Source organism: Hordeum vulgare, chromosome 6H (assembly GCF_904849725.1).
Source record: "Hordeum vulgare subsp. vulgare chromosome 6H, MorexV3_pseudomolecules_assembly, whole genome shotgun sequence".
Lineage (NCBI taxonomy): Eukaryota > Viridiplantae > Streptophyta > Magnoliopsida > Poales > Poaceae > Hordeum > Hordeum vulgare.
Genome location: NC_058523.1, coordinates 25,371,520 through 25,393,772, shown reverse-complemented (window position 1 = coordinate 25,393,772; position 22,253 = coordinate 25,371,520). Strand labels below are relative to the sequence as shown.

General features: G+C 45.1%; 1 protein-coding gene across 1 annotated transcript; it reads right to left on the bottom strand.

Annotated features, from left to right (window-relative positions):
• Window positions 1-273: 273 nt before the first annotated feature.
• LOC123403120 (subtilisin-chymotrypsin inhibitor-2A-like) lies at window positions 274-781 on the bottom strand. Its single transcript, XM_045097084.1, has one exon. The coding sequence runs from the start codon at window positions 649-651 to the stop codon at window positions 448-450; it is 204 nt and encodes a 67-aa protein (XP_044953019.1). The 5' UTR covers window positions 652-781; the 3' UTR covers window positions 274-447.
• Between the last annotated feature and the right edge of the window lie 21,472 nt (window positions 782-22,253).

The window sequence follows — 22,253 nt, the reverse complement described above, 5'->3', positions numbered from 1 at the left end:
CCAAAGAGATAATGTTTAAATTCTGCTCTTAAATAAAATGTATTGTTAAAACTATGTACTTTTGTTTCCAACAAGTACGTTCTGGTGTATTCTTTTGGGTGTACGTTTTTGTGTATCTTTTTGATTTGCTTGTATTGCTTACCACATACGTTTTTGTGTATCTCTTTTTGATTTGCTTGGATTGCCTACACATATATATATGTCACCTGATACGTTGCTGTGTATGACCGAGAATAGTTTCCGTGGGCGCACACAAAATAAAACAAGTCCGGCCACAATCAGTGAGCTTTATTGCAATGGAGGTACAACACAATGATGAATACATAGGTGCGTACGCGGACAATACATAATAATCTTGGCTGCTAACACACCCGGCCGCACGAACCATGGCGATGCATGCATGCCGGGAACCCTAGCACTATGCATAATGGAGCGCGTTCGGCCGGCCTAGCCGATGCTTGGGACCTGGGCGACGTCGCCGCGGGTGTTGACGAAGACGCGGACGCGCTTGTCGTCGAAGTCGGTGGTGACCATGGAGCCGACGGGAGCCACGAGCACGCGCACGTCCGGGCGGTCGCTGAGGATCTTCCGCTTGGCCACCTCGGACGGCGCCCCAACCACCTCCGGCCACGACGACTTGGCGTCACCCATCTCCCCGAGGCCTGAAACTGGAAATCTGCAGCAGAAGAAGCAGGAAAGCTGTGGTGTGGTTTTCTTGCTGGTAGTGCTTGTGGTTTCTGGACTGGGAGGAAGAAAGGGTCTGTATATATAGCACGCACGTAGAGATCATCTAAGAGATGTATGTATGTATGGCATCTTTGACAGTGCGAAGCTTCCACATTTGAGGCTTAAAAAACAAGCATCTAAGGCTTTAATTTTTCCATCTTTGCCGTGAGAGGGACACTTTGCTTGCTCCGGGTTCTTCTATCTTGTTTGTCATGTGGTTGTGGAGGGACACAGCCGTCTTGGACTTGGACCAGGTCTTTCTATGCGCGTTCTGACAGGACATGCATAATGCACGGCCGGCTTGCTGATTGTATTGTAGTTCGGCAAGCACCGATAATAATCAACGATTTGTACGCCTGCCGATACTTGTCCGCATCCGTATCAGTAGCCATTAGCCAAGGATTTGCTAGCTGCATGCACCTGCTACTGTGGAATTGCTGGGTGGTGCGCAAGCTGGGCTGCAGCCTGCAGGTATCATCGGCCGATGCTGCGGCGTAGTACATGTGTTTTGGAATCTTGGGGGTGGCTAGAAGGCATCGTTTTGGAGCCGGATTTGTTTGTTGATACGGCCGGGTGGCTGCTTGATGTGAGGATGTTGGGAGGTGGCCCTGGATCCATTTGTGCGGCATCTTGTTTGGCAACGATGGCAGTAACGAGTCTCTACAAGGTTTTGGTAATGGTAAATGTTTCCAGCCGGTGTGCCGGTCGAATCGTTTGGCCGGTCACGTTCGGCCCGCGCGCTGTGGCTTGCCAGTGCATGCAACAACATTTGTTGTTCACCGACGCGTAGTACTGCCCTTTGGTAATTGCTCTCTACATGTTTTCAAACTGAGACACTTCCATTTACGTATGAGTGTCACGTGATAACAATTTGCTGCACTATTTATTGCACAGAACAATCTACTGTATTGTTTGTTTGAACTGTTTAAAAAATCTTGAATTTGAAAAGTTCACTAAAAAATCAAGCAAACTGTTACGAATCATTGAAAAACTCAAACAAATTTGAAAAATAGTTCATCAATTTTTTAAAAAAATCATCAAAATTCGAATAAAGTTCATCTTTTTTTTAAAAGTCTACAAGTTTGAAAAATACTCATCACATCAAATAAATGTTCATAAATTTTGAAAAAAAATGAAACTTCAGTAAATTTCAAAAACGTTTATCAAATTTGAAAAAAGGTTAACTGAATTTGAAAAAAGATCAACCAATTTCAAAAAATCATCAAATTTAGAAAACAAATCATCGATTCGAAAAAAGTTTACAAATTTGAAATAAAAATCATTGAACCACAAAGAATAAAAAACAAAAATACAGAATAAAATAGGACAAAGGAAAAAAAAAAAAGAAGAGACAAGAAAAGACGGAAAGAGATATTGGTTATCGGATTGGGCAACGTGGCCTGGTTGTTACCGCTGCGTAGAGCAATGCGGAGGTTGCTGTTTCGATCCCCGGGGGGGGGGGGGGGGGGTACCTATTTGCATTTTGAAACACAGATAGGAGAAAATGGGAGATGGGCTGGCTGGTCCAGCCTGGTGTTGATGTGTGCGCCAGTCTGCGAATCTATCCTAATGGGTGCCTGAAGCGCCATGTTTCCTCCTCTCAAAATCATCTCACCTTTTCTTATTTTTTTTATTTTATCTTCGCTCCAATAAATCATTTGACATTTTTCAAATAAAATGCAATATTTAATATAACAAAGAAACTTTTTTGCATTTTGAAAAGCGGAAAGGAAAAAAAGGGGAGATGGGCTGGACCATAGTGGAGGTGATGTGTGCGCAATACGGCGGGCATGCAATTTTGTGTGGTCGACAAACATGCAAATGCGTGCGACTGACATTTGTATAAGCAGTGGCATTATTTTTTCGAAGAATAAGTTACACATGGATGATGGACGTGCAATTGCGATTTTTTATTCACAAATCGTGCAATTTGACTTGATGTAGCTTGTTATATGAGTCATAAGCCTGCACTTGGTTTCCATATGGGTATGCCTTCTTGGATTTTTGTTGCATATTTAGCTCTTGTTTTCTTGATTTCTACATTTGAGGAAAAACACTGCTATTTAGAAGAAGGAAAACCTAGGAAAAAAAAATAAGGACACGCACGCAACTGCCCCTTCTATCGAACGAAAGACCGCTGGGTTGGGGTCGTATTGTAAACATACAATTGACAGTTGGGGCAAACATGTGCAGTAGATAGAACTCTCCCGTAATGAAAATCAAAATGTACACAAAATGCCAGTCCTTCACAAGTTACACGCGGAGAGAGGCGCATGTAAAAATGGAGCTGATTTTTTATTCAGGGCTAAAATATATATAATAATATAGCTACACACAGATCGATGTACATGTACCTTATAGTTTGCCTTAAAAGATGACGAAATGAATATATTTTTGTTAAAATTAGTTATGCCATAAAAACATAGATATACACAATTCAAGGAAGGAGAAAGTCCTGCAAGAGGGCTAGAGAGAAAAGGAAAAGACACGTTATAAAATGAATAAAATGCTTCCACAAATCCCCCTAAAGGAATGTAAGAAATGCCAAACGGACACCCTTTAGCAAACACATGCCCAACCGCAACCTATTTTTGCACAATCCCGTTGCTGGTGAATTCTATTTGACGCGGCAGGCGTCGGATATATGAGTCATAAGAGTGTCGGGCTTCGCACATGGAGGCGAGGGGTGCGATTTTAAATGAACTGGCCCATTTAGCGGGTTGCAATCATCCCGATTTTAGAAACTTGTTAGAGGTTTCAGTAGATTTTTTTAACCAGGTTTTTTTCGGTTTCTTTTTTCCTTTATTTTTTTGTTTCTGTTTTCTTTCTTTGTTTCAGTTTCAGAAATCTTTTGGATTTTGAAAAAATGCCTTGGATTTTCAATAAATGTTTGGGATTTTCAAAAATCGTTCTTCGAATTTTAAAAATTCTTTAGATTTTTTCAAGAAATTTTCTGAATTTCTAAACTATAGTCTGGATTTTTTAAAAATGTTCACGATTTTCAAAAATTGTTCTTCAATAAGAAAAATGGTTTTCCTTTTTACGGAATGTTCTGAAATCTGAAAATATGTTCTGGATTTGCAAAAAAGTTTGAATTTTCCAAAAATATTCCTAAAATTCGAAATTTATGTCTGCTCTAAAATAATGGTCGGGATTTTGAATTTTTTTCGATATTTTCAATGATTTTGCTTTTATGGAAATGTTAGTTATTATGAATAAATGTTCAGAATATCAAAATTTTGTCAAACTTTTGAACTAAGTTCGCGTTCGAAATATTCTTAATTTTCAAAAAACGTTCTTGTGTTAAAAAATGTTAAGTTTCAAAAATTTGTAGGTTTTCAAAGTTGGTGCATAAATTCAGAAAATGTTTTGGAATATCAAAAATTATTCTGAATTATCGAAAATTGTTCAAGGATATAAGAAATTGTTCCTGTCTTTATAAAAACTTTCAAGGATATCAAAAATTGTTCCCTTTTACTATAATATGTTCACCAATTCGAAAAATATTCGCATTTTCAAATTATGTTCACGCCTAGGGCGCTAGGTGACGGCCAGCCCGAGCTCCGTCTCGTGCGCGACCGTTCTTTTTTTTATTTTATTTTGTTTAAAAAAGGTTAGTCATTTCAAAAGAAGTTCAGAACTTAAAAAATGTTCACAATTTTGTCCTTTCTCCAAGTATCAAAATATGTTCTAAAAATGAAAAGGTGCCCCCGCATTTAAAACATGTTCCGAGTTTCAAAATATGTGAATTTCTAAAATATCCCTACATATAAAAATGTGCCAAGTTTACAAACAATGTTCACAAAATCACAACTACTTTCATAAATGTGTCAAATGTTCTGAATTCAAAAAACTTTCTACGATTCAGAAACTGTTTGCAAATAGGAAAAATAGTCATGAATTGAAACTATAGTTCACCAATTGCCAAAAGAATAGCCAATGGAAATAATGTTGAAGAAATCAGAATATATTCCCTAATTCCATTAAATGTACGTTGATTCAGTAAAATTATTCTCAGCAAGAGAATCATTCGCAAAATTCAAAATTGTTCCGGATATTCTAGATTTCGAAAAATGTTAGTAAATTTAAAAATTCATCATGAATTTCATACAGTATTGGAAAATTCAAAATGGCTGTGATTTTAAATAACATTATGAATTTTTTAAATATTTGTAAAATTGTCTTGTGAAATAAATTATTGAAATTGAAAAGCGTTTACTATGAATTTTAAAAAACTGTTGATGCATTTGAATATTGGTTGGGATTTTCAAAAAATATTTACAAATACTTAAATATATCTCTTGGAAACGGGAATGGGAAAGAAAGAAAAAAAAACAGAATTAGAGAAATGGGTCGGGCCATTACTGCAGGGCGGGATTGTATGTTTGTTTGATATTTCTTACTTGGCGCCACAAGCGTTAGTTAACATGCAATCTTGTTAACGATCTCATGCGGCGTTCGTGTATAGGCCGTCCATCCAGGCGCCGTTTGACTTTTCATTTGAAAATTGTATGAACTTGTTATAATATTGATGACAATTTTTTGAATTTCAGATAATATCTTTTAAGATTTATGAACTTTTTTGAATTGTGATGAATATCTTTTTGAAAATGGATGAACTTTTTGAATATTTATAGAAAATCAGCTTGATTAACTTTTTCTAAAACATACATGAGTTTGTTTTTATTTTTATATATTGTTACAAATTCATTGGACTTTTTAAAAAAATTGATAAAAGATAAAAGATACATGAATGTTCTGTAATTTGATAAAAGATAAAAATTAAAAGAAATTTAAAATAATATGAAAAAGGTAAAACGAAAACAAGATGAGGAAATGATGAACAAAAACCTACATGGACCATACAATTTAGATACCGGTAATGTGGACGGGGTGTATGCCGGTTTGCAGAATGCACCCTAACCGGCACTTAAGGCGGCAAATAGGAGATGGGATCACCGAGCTGCAAGGGGAATAGGATCCTCGCTGCTGTATCTGAGCATTGATTTCCAATGTAGGCATTCGGTTCTTTCATGCCCCAAAAAAAAAAAATCTTTGGTTAAAGGGGTTAGTTTGTAGCCAAGACAGTCGCCCACATGAATCGATTGGTTTCCTTTTTTTTATGATTTTCTAATATTTTCTTTTCTTTTTTCTATCTCATTATTTGTGGACCCCTCAAAAACACTCACCAATGATAATCGTACATTCAAAAAACAAGAACATATAATTTACTTATTTTTAAAATTTCGTGAACATTTCTAAAGATTTATGAGTATAATTTAGAATTCACAAAAAATATAAATCCATGATTATTATTTTTATAATCAAGAATTTTATTTGAATATAGGAAAAAAAAATATTTCGCGTAAAATGATTTTAATTTTGGGGAGGAAAAATTAGCTGATCGGTTTTCTCGGAACCGGACGGGTGGTGCCGGTTTTCTTGTGAGCCCGATGCGTTTTAATCCCTATCATGTGGTATGACATCTAAATGAACTTTGAGGCAGGCTTCTTTTTGGGTGACATTTCACGTCCTTCCTCTTGAGAGGTGACACTTAGGCCAGCATTCAAGAGTGCAATTTTTTTGTACTGACTGATTAGTGGCTACCACTACGATATTTACTGATGTTTGAAATGTATGCGTATAGCGTTAAATAACGACGTCCCACACCCGTGTTCACAGATGGCCCTCCCGTCCGTAAACAGGTGCAGAAGTAAATTTACAGATTATCCTTAGAGCAACTTCAATAGGGCGGACCATTTCATCCGCCGACGTCCGTTTGGGTCCGCGTGATCAAATGTGATGGCCCAACGCGTGGACCCATTTTTAAAATGCGTCCGTGCCGACCCATTGTCGGTCCAAATTTGAAATTGAAATGCGTCGGCGCGGGAGGGAAGCGGAAGCACACACGTCCTCTTGGTGTATGCCCCATCCACAGCCGTCGGTCGTCCAATTACCAAGGTTTAACTTAATTAATGACGGACATCCTCCACGGGCCCACGCATCAGCAACCGCGATCGGCTTTTTATAATCCGGGCATGCGGTGGGGTTCAGCCTCATCTGATTCCATACCCCGACCCCATCTAACCACCTCTCTCCTCCCTCGTCGGCGATCAAACTGTAGCTGGCAGTCATAAACGGCTTCGCCCAAAACAAGGACAAACCCCCTGTTGCCTATCCTCGCGCGCTGCTTTATGCAAATTTTCAGAATTTCTCACATGTCAACTTAGCCGAAAGGCAACGCATTTATGGAGAAACAGTGCAATTATACAATAAGATGGAAAATAAAAATCAATTTGTGATTGCTTATGCATGATAAAATACTTTTATGAATACGTTGTCAATGATAAAGTGTTGAAATTAGTAGTGGGCCTTAGGCCCATAAAAGAATTTTAGAAAATCTTCAAGGGCTTATGTAGGTGGTGGCATGACAAGGTGGTGGTGGGAAGTTTAGTCACACCCCGCTAGTGGAGAAGAAATTGGACCCCTTTATAAGGGTCTCTCATGCACATGCTATTGTAGAGTGAGAAGAGAAGATGCCCTTGCGCACTCCTCCTCCGCCGCTCGCCTCGCCATGCCACGTCACGACGCGGGTTGCGGGAATGAGCCGAGCTTCGTCCCGTTTACCGCGTACACGGTCGACAGGAGAGCAGGCCTCCGAAACCCCGCCTCTCCGATTCCTGTATGGGACAGGGGCGATTAGCTTTTTGAGGAGCGATCACGCGACTGCTGCTACGTCCCGTTTACCGCCATTGAAGCTGAGAAGAAGAGGGCAGAGGATGCTGCTGCTACGGTCGCGTCCAACGCCAACGCTGCTGCTACGGCCAACTGGTCTATTGGAGGGTATAACTCGTTTATCCCACTAATGTTCGTTTTGATCCTAGCAGTACGACTTGCATGCATAGATAATGAGGCTATATGCGTAGTATGTGCTAGGTTAGTTCATGATCAGTATATCATTATTTTAGTCCATGCCATGTTAGTTATTATCTCGTGGATTAATATGCTCGGAAAATTGCCTACTTACTCAACATAAAGAAGATATATGCACTAATTATTTCAACATCACGCATAATCCATTGTTCACTCACAATTGCTAGGGTGGCAACTCCCTTTGAAACCATTCAAAGGCACATGTTTCTGAACATCACAAGAACAAACCGAGCAAGGAAGACCGGTCACCTGTGCTTCCATCGGTACCTAGAAGAGGGGGAGTGGATAGCGCCGGTGCCGGTGCGGGTGCGACGGCTCTGCTGCTTCTGCTTCTCGTGTCCGCCTATCACCGGCGCCTTACCATGGCCATGGCGGCGACCGGTGGTATTCTCACCCCCGTCGCCCTCCGTCTCCGTCATCGTCTCTCCAAAGCAGGCAGCGGCATCCACCGGCAGCTCAACTAAATCGGCTTCTTCTCCGTCGTCATCCACCCGTCGACCGAAGAAAGAACACCACGATGAACCGCGGCTACGAGTAGGAAGAAGGACAAGCCTATGCTCCCTCTGTCGCGTGGCCCACACGAACATCTCCTTCCAGCTTGCCGCCGGCAAGTCGTCATCGGAATCGATGTCGCGGAGGAGCGACCACCACAACGTGTTCCCCGGTAGCGCCTTGTACCTGGGCAGCCAGAGCTGGCGGTCCCGGTCGCCCACGAAGCGCCTCAGCTCGGTGCAGGTGCTCTCCACGCTCACCAGGTCCTTCCCGTCGGCGAGCCTCTCCAGGACCGCCGTCAGGGCGTCGCCTGGGAGGGACATGAGGCTGGGGGCTCGCGCGCCGTGCTCACGGCATAGATCCGAGAAGATGCGCCGGCAGAACCCGTCGCTGACCGACCTCCAGAGCGTGGCCGTCCGGGAGCCGTAGCTCCCCAGCAGCTTGCGCCCCGTGTCGTCAAGGCCGCCGGACAGGAGCGGCGCGACAGAGAGCGCGTCCAGGCACACCCAGTACGTCTGGATCGGGAGAGAGCAGACCTGCAGCTGCAGGTAGAAGATGACGTGCCGCCCGTTGGTGCACACCCTCAGCGCGGCGCCGTCCATGTCGTGGCGGCGCAGCAGCGGCGGCGCGGCGTACTCCAGGCACAGGGTCGAGGCCATCGCGCCCACCTCTGCCGGAAGCCGGCAGGTAGACGACAGATCCCCGGTGTGGCGGCGGGCGACGATGAAGCCCGACTCGAGGAAGGCGGCGTGGACCACGATCACTAGACGGCCCAGGAGGCGCTCGGCGTCCCACTGGCTGCCGTCGACTACTCCGTGGAGGGGAGACGCCTTCGACGACATGGCTAGCGACGAGCACGAGGTGAGGTCAGGTGGCCGATCGATCCCCCTGATTGTTCAAGGAGGCGTCGTGTGGGGAGTTCTCAATGGGAAGAGCTAAGCTGGTGCTGGTTTGGCGACGCCCATTGCAATGAGACACAACAAGTCCCCATCTGACATCTTGGAAATTTCACCACAGGTTTCTTCCGAACTCTTTTTTTAACATAGTAAAAGCATCTTCAACAGCAGCACAAAAATATTGAGTCTAATAAAAATTATAACGCGGTGACCGTAGCATTTTAAAGCGTAGGAATCGAAGTATCTTCAACAGACGCGCGTGGGGCGCCTAATCCAGCCAAATCCAGCGACCCCATCGACAGCAGCACAGAGTTTGCTGCGCGCGCAAGCCGGCGCAACAAATATGTTGTGCGCGATAGCGCTTTTCAACGTGCGCCTAAAAGTTTTTAGCACGCACACTGTTTTGCAACGTCTGTTGGAGTTGTCCGGCGTCAAAAAAAAAATCTTTCAACGCGTGGAGCACTTTTTAAACGCCTGTTAAAGATGCTCTAATACACAGACGTTTATAAACACATACTCCCTCCGTTCCAAAATATAAGACATTTTAAAGATTTCACTAAAAGACTACATACGAAGCAAAATAAGTGAATCTATAATTTAAAATATGTCTATGTACATCCGTATGTAGTTAATAGTATAATTTCTAAAAGGTCTTATATTTAGGAATGGAGGGAGTACATTTTAAAAACACGACCTGCAGAACACACACATTTATAAACACACCCACACACTCACCCATATAAACACTTTGCAAATCGTTTTAAAATCGACGAAGTCATTACAAATACCTTTTTGAAGGGGTTTATTTTTTCACAGATAGCTCAGCCCTCCCTCACAGATGTCCAAACAGAGACTTGTCGTCGAGTCGACTGTTACGCCTGATCCCCTCACGGCCCATCTGTTAGAGGTTGTAAAGTTATAGATGGACCCACGGCCCATTCGCCACAATGGTTGTGTGGTCATAAGTGGCACCAGCGTTGGAGCTACTATTATTGAAGTTAGGAATTAAAGCAAGCTCTTTGGACAAAAAATGCCCGATCTGGCAAACCAGTCCATCCAATTGAGTGTTGTTGACATAATTACAAGAGCGAACTCTAAAGAACTAAATTTAGCGGCATAGAATGAACATTACTTAAAAAATTGCAAACAATGTTTCAAATTTCGAACACTTTATGGAAATTAGGAATAATTCTAACAAACGTGAACCATTTCTGAAATTTCTCATCATCTTTTCAAACTATGAAAAAAAAATCCCGGTCATTTTTTGAAAGCGTGATTTGAAAAAATATTCTCAAAGATGTTTTCAAAACATGAACATTTTTAAATTGGTGAACAAAATTTGAAAACTGGGAAAAATTAGAGTAGGAACAAAATAATGTAAATTGAGAACAACTGAATAATACTATTTTTTTTGAAAATACGAACACTTTTTTAGAGGTGAATTTTTTTGAGATGGAATCTGTATCTCAATTTTCTATTTTTTTGAATTGGTGAAACAAAATTGAAACTGGAAAAAACTTTTGAATTTCGGACAAAAATTTTGACACTAAGAACAATTTGTAGATCCTTTTTGTTTGTCGAAAATATTCATATTTTATGTATAGGTGAACAAGAAAAGGAAAAATGAAACATTTTTCTAAAATTCGACCATATTTTGGAAAAGGTGAACAATTTATCAAACTTCAATTTTCTTGAAAAATTGCAAACAATTTTTAAGGTGCTGAACACATTTTGGAAACCCAATTTTTTTTTATATTTTGGACAATTTGTTGACGCAGAGTGCGTCAAATAATGTTTCCCCCAGTGAATATCTATCAGTGGCTGGCTTATTAGGTGTCCCTAAGGCCCATCTGTCAATGGTCGGTTGATTGACCAAAAAAAGTGGATTATAATGCTGTGCAAGGGACTCGAACTCGAGCCTAGTCGTTGAAGCCGCATCGGACGGACCATCTGAGCTAGTATGTGTGCATGTGTTATACAGCAGAGCTGTGTCATTTTGTCTAGGTGAACGCGGAGGATGGACCCAAGATTCGGTGACCTTGAAAATGGTGGAGCGTTGTCGGTGTCAAACAAAGCAGCGAAAGTTTGCCCGAAGATTGTCTCTACGTGCTCATGCGTGTCGAGTGGTGAATGGCACATTCATAGGTTGACATGCATATCACACTGTTATCTCTATCACCTTTGTTCTATAAATAATTTCTCCTGAATTATTTGTCCAATGATCTCAAGATTATAGTCCCTTTGCGCAATTATTCTGTCCAAGAGTAGTAGTCCATGCCAAAACTCAACAAAAATAGTCCAACATAGCAGGGCAGTAGCAAGTACTTGCAAAACAATCAAAACTAGTGCAACATGTCCAATGTTCTCTCTATGTGTAGTACTCAATGCCAACCCCACTAAAAGTACTCTAACATAGAAGGATTTCAGTTTTTATCATTTCTCAACAAGTTAGATCACATAAAAGGGTTCTATGAAAAAGGAATTCAATTTGTAAGACTTCTTTTATTTTCTTTAAGAAATTCAAACTGGGTCAAACTTGCAAGGACGTCTATTCACAGCAGTTAGTTCGGAATTTCACCTTTGTTTGTGGCTAGTGCATACACTCCTAATATGCAAACTTGAAATGACTTTTGCCAATTTTACAACCAAAGTAAAGAACACTAGTAATTCAAATTTGAATTATTATACGTAAATCTCAAGAAATTCATTAACTCGCTGAAATAATAGTAAAAACACTCTAAAATCCATCAAATGGTAGTTGGTATCCAATGTGGTCTATTTTGGATGATAATTGCGAAGGTCCAAATTTTAATCATACTTGTGGTAGTTCTTTCACAAGAAGTCACTTTGGCACTTGTTAAATGAAAAGAAATTATTTTAGAACAAAATATTTGGAACCTCCTTTGGAAATACTGTTTCAATGGTAATAGCCCTCCATTGGCATCCATTGTGGTCTATTTTCGGTGAAATTTTAAAAAGGTTTGAAGTTTTGGCAGAATTTGAAAGTTTTTGGATTTAAATATATTCAAACTAACTATCTAGAAAAATATTTTTGGCAACTCATAGAAGCACCACAAATTTTCCACAACCCCTAAACATTGATGAGAGAGTCGTACGCACCAGGTGGGATGTGCAGCTCTGCCTTGTTGAATAAAATTCAAACAAATCGAATTCATTCAAATAACATGCAAACAACTCAAATTTCATTTAAACTTTAAGACTATTACAAACATTCAAATTAAATTTGATTCAACTCTTACACATAGTTGTTTACATTACTAACCCTAACTACTAGTCCTAATCTACTCGTCCGCGTCGTCACCGACAGACTCGCTGTCGATGTTGAGGGAGTCAATGCTCACGAGGTCGATGGCGGCGGAGGTCACCGAAGTGGCAAGGGTGGCTGGAGATCCGGCATGTCAGTCGGGTCATCGGGGTGGTGCTACGACCCCTTCAATGATTCGTGCATCGTCGGGATGAGCCCTGGCGAGTCTGTAGGGTTGTTGGCCTTCTTGTCCATCGAATGTGTGTCATGGAGCCCATTCTCGATTGGTGCGGACGCCGCCTTGGGGAGCGCTGTCACGCCCATGATGCGACCCTATCCGCAATTTGGCACGAGGGCCTCGTCAGGGATAGAAGCGCATCTCGTCGTGTCGCAAGAATGGATATCGTTACAAGTATATATAGACTTGGCTTACACTCGCCACAAGCTACAACACAGTCACATCAGTACATTATATAATCATCAAGAGTAAGAGCAGGGTCCGACTACGGGCGAAAACAAACGAGAAAAGAAGAACGACGTCCATCCTTGCTATCCCAGGCTGTCGGCCTGAAACCCATCCTAGATCGATGAAGAAGAAGAAGAAAAACCAACTCCAAATGAACAATCAACGCGCTCGCGTCAAGTAATCTTTACATGTACCTGCAACTGGTGTTGTAGTATAATCTGTGAACCACAGGGGACTCAGCAATCTCATTTCCAAAGGTATCAAGACTAGCAAAGCTTAATGGGTGAGGCATGGTTAAGTGGTGAGGTTGCAGCAGCGGCTAAGCGTATATATATGGTGGCTAACTTACGAGTACAAGAAATAAAGAGAGGAAGATCTACGCATAACGGACGTGATCTACGGTTGATAAAATGAATGATCCTGACCACCTACCTACGTCAGACAAAACCCCACCGTGTCCTCGATCAAAGAAGGAACTCACAAAAGAGACAGACACGGTTACGCACACAGTTGGCATATTTTAATTAAGTTAACTTCAAATTATCTAGAACTAGTGTTAAACAAAGTTTCCACGTTGCCACATAACCGCGGGCACGGCTTTCCGAAAAGATTTAACCCTACAGGGGTGCTCCAACTAATCCATCACAAATTACCACAAGCCACATAGAAATCCTCAATCACGAAGCTCGCGATCTCGTCGGATTCCCTAGTGGAAAACCTCAACTCCGAGATTACCCAAAGCATCACCGGAATCCCGATGCACAAGATATTCCATCAAAGGTAAAACTAATCCAGCAAGGCCGCCCGACGTGTCGACGATCTCGATAGGAGTCGCGTATCTCGTTCTCAGGACACGACGGATGAGCTAGACGTCAGGATCGCTAAACCTCCGGGTGACCAGAGGGGCGCCGGACATCGCTCAGGTGGGACCAACACTCATGAGGAGCACTGGCCCGGGGGTTGATTAAATTTCCTCGGATTAATTACTCCCTATGCAGTTCATTAGTTGTTAGGCACATGTAGTACCAAAGTTGGGCCTTGCCAGGCCAGCTTTAATCTAAAACGAATTATCAAGGGGGTCCCCATAACAACCCCGATCGTGTTAGGAGCGCTCATTTATGGAACATAACACCGGTAGCCGAAAACTAAGGGGGCAAAGGTGGAACAAAACATCAGGCTAGAAAGGCCGAGCCTTCCACCTTTTACCAAGTATATAGGTGCATTAAATTAAATAACAATTGATATGGTGATAAAACAAGGAACCCATGTTAACACATGGAAGCAACTGCACCTGCAACTAGCAACGCTAACAACATGGTTAAGCAAGCGGTAACATAGCCAATCAATGGTTTGCTAGGTCGAACAGGTTGAAGGTAATCATGGCATTGTTGAAAGGCTCATATATAACATGTGGTAGGCAACGAGACGTAAATGGTAGAAACGGTAAAACTAGCATGGCAATGATAGTAATGGTATCTGGGGAAATGGTCATCTTGCTTGAGACCCCGCTTGGAAGAAGAACAACTCCGAGAAGTAGTCGAACCGATGAAGTCGAGCGGGTCCTCACATTCCGACACGCTTGCGGAACTCTATCGAGACGGAGCAAACCAGAAACAAACATCAACACAAATATTCTACACACGAAGCACAACATGATGCACAACCTACTATGATGCATGATCAGTTCAATGATGCAAGGGATGGCATGGCAATTCACCTCACACAAACACTACACATTAAGTGAAGCTCGACATGCAACGAGTTACATATCGACGAGACTCCACGTTTAATTATTTAATTCACTCCCGTTAAGTTACATGGCAATATTAAATGTGGTTAACATGCCAAGGGGTGAAGCGGTGATCCTACATGTCATACTAGTCGGTTAACACGCAGAGCATAGATCGGAGCTACGGCACAAGAGACATGCAACACAAGATATCATGCCATGTATGCGTCATGCATGCAAGCTACAACAACACGGACAAGAATAGAAAGAAGCAAGTGTCGCCACGGCGAGCGAGAGGGAACCATGGCGGCAAGACGGAAACGATGCCACGACAACGTTCCTATCCCGATAACTCATCGAGATATCGTGCCAACGTATAGGAAGCGTGTGCGGGAACGTTAAATTAAGATGGGGTGATCCCGGTTACCGGGTTCCCATGTGTCGGGCACAACATAAGAGGGACAACGTGCAACGGGCAAACATATATAGGCGCATACATACAATACATCTCATACACCATAAGCATCCGGTACACGATAACGTCCCATCGGTATACCTTCGAAGCGTGCGATTCGGAGGGGTTCGGTTCGGCGCGGTGTGAACATACGTCATCGTGGTCGTCGTGGAAGTCGTGGTACACGGTCTCGTCGATGGTAGTCGTTCGCTTGGCGTCGGAAGACGGGTCTTCGACGTCGGTAGTCGAACACGTTCCGGGGGTTGTCGAGGACGGCGTGATGCTCGGCGAATTTGTCGATGACCCACGACGGCGGGGATGGTGCACGCGGCGATGGCACGCGATACAACAACTTCAACTAGCAAAGCGGCAACTAGCACTAGCAACAACAACCTAGCCTAGCAACTACACCTAGCTGCATCTAGCAAAGCCAGCGAGGCAACTAGCAACAACATCAAGCTAGCATCCGGCTAGCAGCAACAGCTAGCATCACCAGCAGCTAGCAACTATCAGCAGCAAGAGCATCGGCCACATCAAGCAACTTAGCAGGCCACGGCAACAAACAAGCTAGCAGCCTAGCAACATCAGCACCTACAGCATCCTAGCAACGGCTACAGGCAGCAGGAGCAAGAGCAAGCAGCAATGCATCGGCAGCAAGAGGGGCAGCAAGGCACAGCAAGCAGCTACAGCACAGCAAGGCAGCAACAGCGGCAAGCAAGCACAACCAGTAACATGCAGCAAAACACAAGCAAGAGCTACAGCGGCAACAACATGCCTCGGCCAGCAGCTACAACACAACTCAAACAGCAACGGCAAGCAGGCAACCACAAGAGCAGCTCGGCAATAGCGACGGCAGGAGGAGGAGGCCGGGGGCCATGGCAGGGCGAGCTCCGGCGGAGAGCGCAGGCGACGGGCTGGAGAACGCCACGGCGGGCGGCGCGGGCTGGGCACCGGAGGGGAGAGGGACGAGGTCGAGGAGGTTCGGGCAAGGGCGAGGCCATGGCGAGCAGGGAGGCCACGGCGGCTGCTGAGGCCGGACGACGGCGAGGCTCGCGCGGGAGACGGCGGCTGCGGCGAGCACGGCAAGGGGAACGACGAAGGCGAGCGCGACGGGGCGGCCTGGAGGCGAGGCCGAGGGCGTCTCCCCTCGGGAACTTGGCGACGGACGGCGCAGGACGAGGACGGAGGAGGGCCATGGCGAGCACGTCGGGCAGGGAGAGGAGACGCGAGGCCAGGGCGGCTCAGGCTCCGACGGGCGAGGGGGCGAGCAACGGCAAGGCGGGGTACCGCGGCGAGGCGGCGGGGAACAGCAGTGCGGCGGCCGCGGGATAGAACAGCCGGCTGTGGCTCGCGAGCAGGGAGGCGGCGCAGCGCGGGGGATGCGGGAGGCTAGGGCAGCTGGAGGTCGAGAGGGGGAGGAATCGGGCAGAGGAGGGAGATCGAGGCTTGGGAAGAAGGGGAGGACGAGAGGAGGATGAGAACGGCGCGAGGGGGAACCAGAGGGAACGAGGAGGGGGCTCGGGTAGAGGGCGCAGCGCTAGGGTTGCGGGACTTGGGCCGGCCAGCTGGGCCTTGCCGGCTGGGCTCCCTCTTCCTCTGTTTTTTTTACTTTAAACTCAGAAAAACTTAAACAAAGAAAAACTTTTAACAAAAATTAAAAAAAATGCTTTTGGCTACTTTGAAAATTATACCCCAACTATAAGAATAGCTTGGGCATCTTTTTTTTAAAGAAATAAAATGAAACCTTTTCAAAGAATAAAATAAAACCCTTTCTTTATAAATAAAACGGGACTCTAATTTTGAAATAAAACAAAAGAAGAAATAAAAGAAAAACCCAAGGGGTTCCTCCACATTTAATAAAAAGATTTTTAAAAGAAGACAAACCTTTTTTAAATAGGGGTTAAAACGGAAACTTTTACGCAACCACAAAACAAATAAAAGAGGAGAGAGGGGGAGTTCCTATTACACGCAAAGACACCGGCAGGACTTGAAGCACACACACTCAAAACACCACACGCAACAGACTATATAAGATGCCATGCATGATGCGACCATGCAAACTAAATGACGATGCAACAAACGGAATATAATCACACGACGGAAACGGAAATGAAGGGGAATCTTCTGAGGCATCGGTCTCGGGTTGTCACAAGCGCGACCCAGAACCCCTGTTCACATGCATGCGGTGTGCAGCTATCATATCTTGGAAGTTGCGCCCATCCCAAAAGTGATATCGCATATTGGTGTTATTGGGCGACCGTGTGTAGCGGCCATTGAACTGCTTAATCCTAGCGGCGTTATGTTGGGCGAGAATTTGTGGCCAATGAGGGTCGTTTGTCGTGTAGCCTAGATCCGCCCTCGCCTCTGACGTCAACCATGTTAAAACCCACTGAAGACTCACGCCATGGCAACCGAGCCGAGGGTGGGTAGGGGTCGTCGAACTGCTTGATCCAGTCGGCGTTATCCTGAACAAGGATCTGCGGCCAATGAGAATTTTCCGTCGTGTAGCCTAGAACAGCCTCGCCTCCAACGCCAACCCTACCAAAACATTTTGGTAGCACTTTTAAATTTAATGTTGCAACATGGACCCCACTTGTCAATGGGGAACTATCCATAAAAGTCAACAAACTCAAATGTAAGGACGCCACGGAATAAAAGTAAGTATTATTCACATCGGCAACGAAGTAATGATATATCTACGAACCTTTTAGGGCTGCTTTGATTCAAAGGATTTTCATATGAATTTTGGAAGATTAGAATTCTTAGAAACTTTTCTTATTATGGTTTTGATTTATAAGATTGAATCATATAGGAAGTTTTCTTAAGGATTTATATGTACTACTTCCATAGAATGCAATCAAACAACCCAAAATCCTATAGGATTGAGATGAGCATTCCAATCCTATGTTTTCCTTATTCCCTCATTTTTTGAATCCCGTGAATCAAAGTCTCTAGTCACTTTCATGCAAAAAATAAGTCCCTTAGGCCCCTTTCAATGTGTAGGACTCTAGGAGCTTAGATGGGGGTGCTAAGTGTGTTAAGGAGTTTAGCAACTAAAATTCATAATGCATAGGTGCTTAGTTTGTTGTTGTTAAGCTTCCTTCACTCAATTGGTTCCCAAGTAAACTCCTCCATGCATCGGGTAAACTTTTTTTTTTTGCATAGATCCGCACACTTGGCATTGGTTCTTCTTGGGGTCATCAAAGTCCTCTCTGTCTCCTCTTAACTACCTTGCCACATGAGATTTTTTGTCTATGTGACATGCTCAACACATGTACACCTTGAAACACTGGGAAGGGCTTTAGTCACCGAGAAGATTTACACGCTGATGTGGTGTTATCTAGTTGGGTTAGTGTGGGGCCCATAGAGAAATTCAAGGGGAGAGGTTAGTGGGATCGGTGGAGGATTAGCTCATAAGGATGGTCATAGTGGGTAGTAAGTTATAAGACTAGTAACATGCATACGTTAGTAGTCTATGTTAGTACCTTCATAGTGGGTAGTGTCATATGGGTGATAACATAGGTGTCCTCATTTATTATTTTGTAGAGTCATTTTGCATTGAAAAGCGCTATGTGACGGCAACATAATATGGTACTCTATTTTCCTTTGGAAATTGCTTTTGGAGCTCGGCCTTCATGGAGGCCTTTAAATTTGAAATTCAAATTTCATAAATTTCATATTTTTATATTTCAAAAAAATCTGAAAAAATACAAAAATAAGTGAGGGTGTAACACACATGTGTGTAAATTTTCAGAAGAAAATACGTTGAAATAAGGGCTGTACAAAAAAGATAAATCTGAAGCTTTTTAACACATGATACTATTCATTGTTCCAGGCCATGAATTTGACTTTTTTGTGCAAATCGTATTTTAGGGTATTTCATCCTAAAACTTTACACATATACACATAATATCCTTCTTTACTTGCGTATTTTTTCAGAATTTTTTCAGACCGAAAAGTTTGATATTTCATTTTTTTTTTCGGCCTCCATGAAACAACCTCTAAACGTCTATTTTCATTTGCCTCTCTCTTCATTAACTATTTGCCACGTCATTCTTTTTGCTTATGTGATATCTATGTTATTATTTATGTTACCCCACTATGATCAGTCTAACCCTGTTGTGTGTAACCTCTTTATCCCAAGGTTTAGATTATTGGTGCAGAAATTGTCAGGCAGGGCCCACTTCAATTCTTTGATGGAGTAGGCTACAGTTTTATGACAGATTTTCAGAATATCATATGTCAACCTAGCCGAGAGTCAACTAATCTATGATGTAACGGTGCAACTGTATAATAGGATGGAAAATATAGAGATAAAATATGCTAAAGGGAATGGATTGTGTTTGTGCATGATAATTAATTAATTAAGTTCAGGTGGGCGATCGCCTGTTGCCTTTTCAAGTAGACTTGATGCCATAGTAGTCCATATTTATTCTTACCCATATATTCGAAGAGAAAAAAAGTACTCCAACAACTCTAACGCTTCCGTTCTGCACAAATGACACTGCACGACTGTTCTCATACCGTGGATGAGCAACACTCATCTTATTGTAATGGCAACATACATAGTAGCACATGTTCTTCAAACCGGCAAAAGTTTGGTGAAGTGCAAATGGGAAGATTGTGTCTTCTTAGCTCCCGTGATCGATGAGCAGACAGTTCAGTGTGCCATGTTTCTGAACATCACAAGAACTGACAGCGAAAGTGAACAAACCGAGCAAGGAATTCCCACTACAGGAAAAAAAAAACTTATAAGCCGAGTGCCCGAAACACTCGGCTTACGACGGATTACAATCGGTTTACATATAAGCCGGGTGTTTTTCCCGAATTATAACACACGCCTTATTAAGGATCGGCTTATCCGGTGTAAGCCGAGACCAAAGGACGGTGAGCAGCCGTCACCTGTGCTTCCATCGGTACCTAGCAGACGGGGAGTGGACAGCGCCGGTGCCCGTGAGGGCGCGACGGCCCTGCTGCTTCTCGCGGCCGCCTGTCGCCGGCGCCTTACCATGGCCATGGCGGCGACCGGTGCTACTCTTGCCCCCGTCGTCCTCCGACATCACCTCTCCAAAGCAGGCGGCGGCATCCACCGGCAGCTCAAGTGAACCGGATCCGAAAAGCCAAAACCGCGGTGAGAATGAGATGAGGATACGACTAGGACGAAGAAACCAATATTCGTTCTCTCGCGTGGCACGCACAAACATCTTCTTCCAGCTCGCGCTCGTCCCCGGCTGGCCTTCCTGACAGTCGGTGTCGCCGTGGAGCAAGAGCAACCACCACAGCCTGTCCCCCCGTAGCGCCTTGTACCTGGGCATCCAGAGCTGGCGGTCCCGGTCGCGGTCCGCCACGAAGCGCCTCAGCTCGGTGCAGGTGCTCTCCACCCTCAGGAGGTCCTTCCCGTCGGCGAGCCTCTCCAGGATCGCCGCCATGGCGTCGCCTGGGAGGGACATGAGGGTGGGGGCTCGTCCCGGCACCACGCCGTGCTCACGGCATAGATCCGAGAAGATGCGCCGGCTGAACCCGTCGCCGACCTTCCTCCAGAGCGCGGCCGTCGGGGAGCCGTCGTTCCGGAGCAGCCTGCGCGTCGTGCCGTTCAGATCGCCCGACAGGAGCGGCGCGATGGAGAGCGCGTCCAGGCACGCCCAGTACGTGTTGATCCGGGCAGAGCAGACCTGCAGCTGCAGGTAGAAGATGACGTGCCGCCCGTCGGTGCACACCCTCAGCGCGGCGGCGCCCATGTTGTGCCTGGGCAGCAGCTGCAGCGCGGTGTACTCCAGTGACAGGGTCGAGGCCGTCGCGCCCACCTCTGTTGAAAGCCGGCAGGTAGACGACAGATCCCGATCCTGGCGGTCGCGGCGAGGCACGATGAAGCCCGCGTCGAGAAAGGCGGCGTGGACAACGATCACTAGACGGCCCAGGATGCGCTCGGCTTTCCACCGGCGGGCGTCCACTACCCCGTGCAGGGGAGAGGCCTTCGACGACATGGCTCGCCACGAGCCCGAGCTGAGGGGAATGGATCCCTTGATTATAGTAATTGTTTTAAAGAGGAGTGTGGCGAGTTTTCAACCTATTTGACGAAGCCCACATCCTCATCCCATTCTTGAAAATTTCACCACGGGGTTCCTGATGACAAGTACTTGCTCTGTGTTAAAATAAGTATCTTAAGTTTAGTATAAATTTGTATTAAAGCTAGTACAAAGTTGAGACAGTTATTTTAAAACAGAGAAAGTATATTTTTTGGAGCTTTCTTTTTATGTACGGCAACTGCTTTCTCCTAGGTTTGTCTTGTGTTGTATATGGTGGCCTTTGTGGGTTTGTAAAAATGGATCATCCTTTGTCATACCGCAAGGTGTAAGGCTAAGCACGAGGGGGCAACGGCGGCTGCAAAGTCAAACCCAAGGTGCAAAGTATACTACTATGCCCTGTTTGGTTGCGCAGAATTCGCCGCGGAATTGAATTGGCAATGGAATACCAAATCAACGATTTGAATGGAATTCCAGTTTTGCTGTTTGGATGCGCATGGTATTCGTCCGTAGAATCAAGGCTGGAATGGAATTCCAAATCCTCTTTGGATGTACATCATGTGGAATTGTAATTTTTTGGAATTTGAACAATATAACATCGATGATATGCAGGGAGGGGCCGGCCAGGGGTAGGTGCGGCAGCGGGTCGGCGCAGCATCCATGGCCGCCGTCGGTCACCATCCCGTAGTAAATCCCCGATCTGGGGTTCGGCCTATGCGGGGAGGGGCCGGCCAGGGGTAGGTGCGGCGGCGGGTCGGCGCAGCATCCATGGCCGCCGTCGGTCACCATCCCGTAGTCAATCCCCGATCTGGGGTTCGGCCTATGCGGGGAGGGGCCGTCCAGGGGTAGGTGCGGCGGCGGGTCGGCGCAGCATCCATGGCCGCCGTCGGTCACCATCCCGTAGTCAATCCCCGATCTGGGGTTCGGCCTATGCGGGGAGGGGCCGGCCAGGGGTAGGTGCGGCGGCGGGTCAGCGCAGCATCCATGGCCGCCGTCGATCACCATCCCACCGTCAATCCCCGATCTGGGGTTCGGCCTATGCGGGGAGGGGCCGTCCAGGGGTAGGGCGAGATGGGAGAGGGAGGCGGCGAGGAGAAGGTGGGCGGGGAAGAGGAGGAAGGGCTGGAGATGGAGGCTGACCTGCTCGGGCCGCCGGCGACTCCCGCCTCGTGCGTGGTCGCTGGAGTAGGTTGTCTCTCGATGCAGCAAGTCAGGGGAGGAAAACGCGAGACGAGCAGATTCCGTGAGATTTCCCACCTCCACAGCTCG

Coding starts and splice junctions, on each gene's coding strand:
- LOC123403120 (XM_045097084.1), bottom strand. CDS start 651: ATGGGTGACGCCAAGTCGTCGTGGCCGGAGGTGGTTGGGGCGCCGTCC.